The sequence below is a fragment of the Natator depressus genome, chromosome 1, assembly GCF_965152275.1.
Source record: "Natator depressus isolate rNatDep1 chromosome 1, rNatDep2.hap1, whole genome shotgun sequence".
Lineage (NCBI taxonomy): Eukaryota > Metazoa > Chordata > Testudines > Cheloniidae > Natator > Natator depressus.
The window spans coordinates 156,778,141-156,782,224 of record NC_134234.1 but is presented as its reverse complement, the minus strand read 5'-3'; the positions used below and the strand labels follow the sequence as shown (position 1 = coordinate 156,782,224).

General features: G+C 46.9%; 1 protein-coding gene across 4 annotated transcripts in view; it reads left to right on the top strand.

Moving 5' to 3' along the window:
* Positions 1-4,084, top strand: part of LOC141997333 (interferon-induced GTP-binding protein Mx1-like) — a 34,148-nt gene that overhangs the window by 2,617 nt on the left and 27,447 nt on the right. Inside the window, exons 1-3 of one of the 4 annotated variants that reach the window (XM_074969655.1) lie at positions 50-264; positions 2,961-3,079; positions 3,392-3,575. In XM_074969655.1, coding sequence (XP_074825756.1) covers positions 3,447-3,575 — 129 coding nt within the window. In that variant the 5' untranslated portion in view covers positions 50-264; positions 2,961-3,079; positions 3,392-3,446. Of the gene's footprint in view, positions 1-49; positions 265-2,285; positions 2,527-2,960; positions 3,080-3,391; positions 3,576-4,084 lie in introns of those variants that run through there. The other 3 variants (XM_074969646.1, XM_074969672.1, XM_074969662.1) reach the window with 3 other exon arrangements.

Genomic DNA, 4,084 nt, shown 5'->3' with positions numbered 1-4,084 from the left:
CGCCCTGCAGCCCTTAAAGCCCCGCCCCCTTTCTGAATCCGGCCCTGCGAGCACGGGCTGGAGGACTTAGGAGGAGCGGGGGGCAGCCCCGCCAAAGCGCCGCTCTTCTGCGGCCAGCTGCCCGGTGCGCCTCTGAGTCCTCCGGCCCGCGTCCCCGCCACCCGCACCTCCCGCCTGCTCCCCTGTGGCCTCCCTCCCTGCTCCGCACAGCTTCCACCCTTGCAGCCCCTTCCTGTGGAGCAGCCCCCCGCAGGGGGTGCGCCGGTGAGAGGGGCCCCGGGCCAGGGCGCTGCGTGTCCCGTGGTTAAATCCCGCCCGCCCAAGACACGGGCGCGCAGCTTGCGCTGATTTAACCCCAGAGCCCCGCCCCCGGGCGTCCGGCCGGCGCAGCGCACGGCTGGCCCCGCACAGGGCTGCGGGCGAGGCAGGGCGCGGGCGCCTGTGGGTGACGCGGCTGCTACCCGCGCTGGGACCGGTATACGGCTTGGGGGGCAATACCCCGCCCAGCCCCAGCCCCAATCTCGGCCTCGGGTTTAGGGCCATAGTTCTGAGGCAGTCACAACAATATCGCAGGCAGAAGTCTGTGCCGCTTTTCCGATGGAGAAAAGTTGAATTAAAATTATGTTTGGGAAAGAGGGTATGGGAAAATGGCACCTTCTTACTAAACAGTCAGGCCCCCTGTGCACTCAGTTTCAATAGCTGCTTGGTTTAGTGACTGAAGTAAGGCCATGTCTCAACCATAGAGCTTACAACGGCGCAGCTGCACTGCTCTAAGATCTCTGATGTAGCTACTCTAAGATGAGGGGAGAGAGATCTCTCTTCCACATAATTAAACCACCCCCTAACGAGCAACGGGAGAAACGCCTCTGCCAACAGAGCACTGTGCACACTACCACTTATGCCAGTGTAATTTATGTCACTCAAGGGACTGGAATATTCACACCCCTGAGCGACAAGTTTTACCATCATAAGTGGTAGTGTAGACATGGCCTAAATTTTGGCTATTTCTTTTAGCACCACAGCTCCAAAACAGCCATGGGAAAGTGAGCAGGATTTGAGTCTAGGTCACATATTAAAAAACTTGTTAATTAATGCATAATTTTAATTACTAACAATGAAATTAGTGGGTGCTATTTCAGGTATATTTAGGAATGGATTCATGACACATTGGGAGATAAATACATAAAGGCGAAGGAAAAAATTAACCCAGCATTATATTGATGAATGGCATTACAAGTTGCTCTGGAAGGGAATATGTGTGACTTTGCTAGCAGTAGTCCTGTCGACAACAACAAAGGGGAGGGAGAGAAGGAAGAGAAAATTGTGGAATACTTTTGAAAAATATATTTTTCCCCCACAAAATTTGAAAAAAAGTCAGCCAGCTCTATAGCTAGTTAAAAAATGACAATTTTTTCAAAAAATTCCTCTATTTTTTTTTTTTTTTTTTTCATTTCCAAATATCCCTATTTCAACCATGTATTTTCCCTTGGATGAGATATCTCCACAGATTAACAGGTGTTTTCAGGAGCATTTTGGGACTGATTGCTACCCAGTCTAGCTTAGCTGCCTCAGGGCCCGGACTGAAGGCTTGCAAAGTGTTGATTTAAGGTGACTTTAAAAATGAAATTGGGCATGTACCATTTTTTCTTGTTTATGAAGTATAAAGAAACCCTAAATGGCTGATGTTTTTTAAAAGTTCTGGTTTTTTTCCTGCTGGTTTTATACATTGGAACTATAACTAATGTTAAGTCTAGTCTTCCGCATTTTGCTAAAGGCTTGTTTTAGAAGACCCAGAAGTCTTGGGTCAGCCATTAATTAAAGGGATGAGAATTATACTTCCACTAACGAATTTTTCTTCCTACTCCTTTTTTCAAGCATCTCAAGTAGGTTTTTAGTAAAACAAACACCCCCTCCATTTTTAAACCAACTACACTAAAGAAAAAAAAAATCATTGCCTCTCTCAATCAGTCTAATTGCCATAGTAACTGTGAGATCATAAACCTCCTGTTTCTCCAGCCATTCAGACATTCTTCCAGGAAAAGGAGGAGAGACAAAACCTGAATTTGTACTACATTAAAACTAAACAGGAAAAGAAAAAATAAAAAACTTCCAGTTCTCTTTTTCATAATATAATGCAGCAAAAAGGCCACAACCCCTTTTTTGTTCTTTTACAGGCCACTTTGAAGCAAAGGGAGTGGCCCCAAGAAGCAGAGCCTCCAGAGTAAAGAGTCAGCCACAAATTGTCCAGATTCGTCCTTTTGAAAAATGAATTGGGCTGGGGCTGACACAAGCAGCTGTGGGGGAGCCTTGGCCAGGGGCATCATTTAAGGAGGGTGGAGGGGCTCCTCCCTCCTCTCCCAAGTTTCACACCAGAGGTCTGCTTGCAGTACATGCCCCAGTCCCCATTGGAGCTCTTACCTGCTGCAGCATGCAGGCAGATCCCCTCCTCCAGGAGATGGGGTTGTCCGGTTGCGGCTCCCATGGTCAGTTTCCTCCACTGCACTAGGGCCTCTGAGGATGGGGCAGGCAAGTAAAGAGTCAGTCAAGGTGGGAGGGGAAGCACAGGGGCCCCAGAGGTGGTTGGAGGGCAGAAGCAGAGAGTCCCCAGTGGTGGGGGGCGGGTTGGAACCTGGAGGGGGCCAGTGGGATGGGAAAGGGGAGTCAATCTCTAGGGAGAGGTGAGGGCCCAGGGCTGTGCCCTGAGGGAGGGGGCACTGAGTGTGGGAGAAGCAGCTGAGGGAGAAAAGACCCTGGGACAAGGATCCTGAGGGAAGGAGAGTGAAAGAAGGGAGGGTGCTAGGCGCAGCTAAGTGGGTCTTGGGGTCTGTTTGACCTGAGAGAAGCAGGGAGCACTCTCACCTCTCCCTGAGAAGAGGCTGGGGACAGCCCCCACTAAGCTAATGCAGTCTCTCAACTGACTAATTTGCTCTCTTCCTTCCTCCCCATCTCCCCTACTTTAGGGTCACTTATACCTTGATCCTGCAGTGCAGATCATGTTCGTGCAGAGGTTTCTTTAGCTCTCTACATCTGGGGGAATCTTTTTTGTTGTCTGTATTGTTACAGACCTACCTGCTGACAGGTATTTTGAAATAAATTACCAAAATAATTGAAACTGGTGTGATTATACTGTGTTATTTTGACAAATATAATATGTGGAATTTTAGAATATGCACAGAATTTTTAATTTTTTGGCACAGAATTCCCGCAGGAGCAAAATAAGGGGTCAGAATCTCGGCTGGTACAAACCAACACAGATCCATTGGTTTGAAAAGAACTACACCAGCTGATTCTAGCAGAGATCTGGCCCAACCAATAACAATATGGTTTTGACTTTGTCCATAGTTATTACTATTGCAGAGCTGAATCCACTCAAGCCCTTCTATCATTTCAGGAGCCGTATAGAAGAGTTGCTGGACCAGACATTTGATTTCAGTGACAGACAGTCAATGAACAAGTCCCAGGGCTGCTGTGTGAAACACACAGCAGCAGTCCAGTGGGCGGAGTCTGAGGAATATCATCAAGAAAAGATGAAACAGCAAGGGGGAATATATAATTTCCAAGAGCGACAGAATAAGGCAAGTCATATATTTGGCATTTGAGTGAAAACTGACTCCTCTGAGATTAATGTTCAGCTGCTGTTAGGGCTGAATTTTCAGTGGTCTGGGCTCACTTCTGCATACACAATCTGCAGACACAGATCAAAACAGTTCTTTCTGTCTCTGTGTGTGATTGTGTGTGCAAGTGTGGGCACCAATCCTGCTCACACCTGACACCTCTTCTAAGATTTTAATGCGCAGTCATGTAATTATTAAGATTTGCACCTGCATTTCATTTGCAGGTGTAAAAAAAAATGTAGGCATAGAAAATAGAAGGGCCACAGCCTAACTCCGACTTTCCCCTAGAATGTATATCTTAATGAATATTCACAATTAGAAACTTTAAACGGGTATCATGGTATTTGGGTTTTTGTTCTTCTACATGAGGCTCCAGTGTATTCGATAGAAATACCAAGACTCTTATCTAATATTTCTTATGTATAACACTGAGAAAATCAGAATAGACATTTGAAAAGTTTATATTAAAG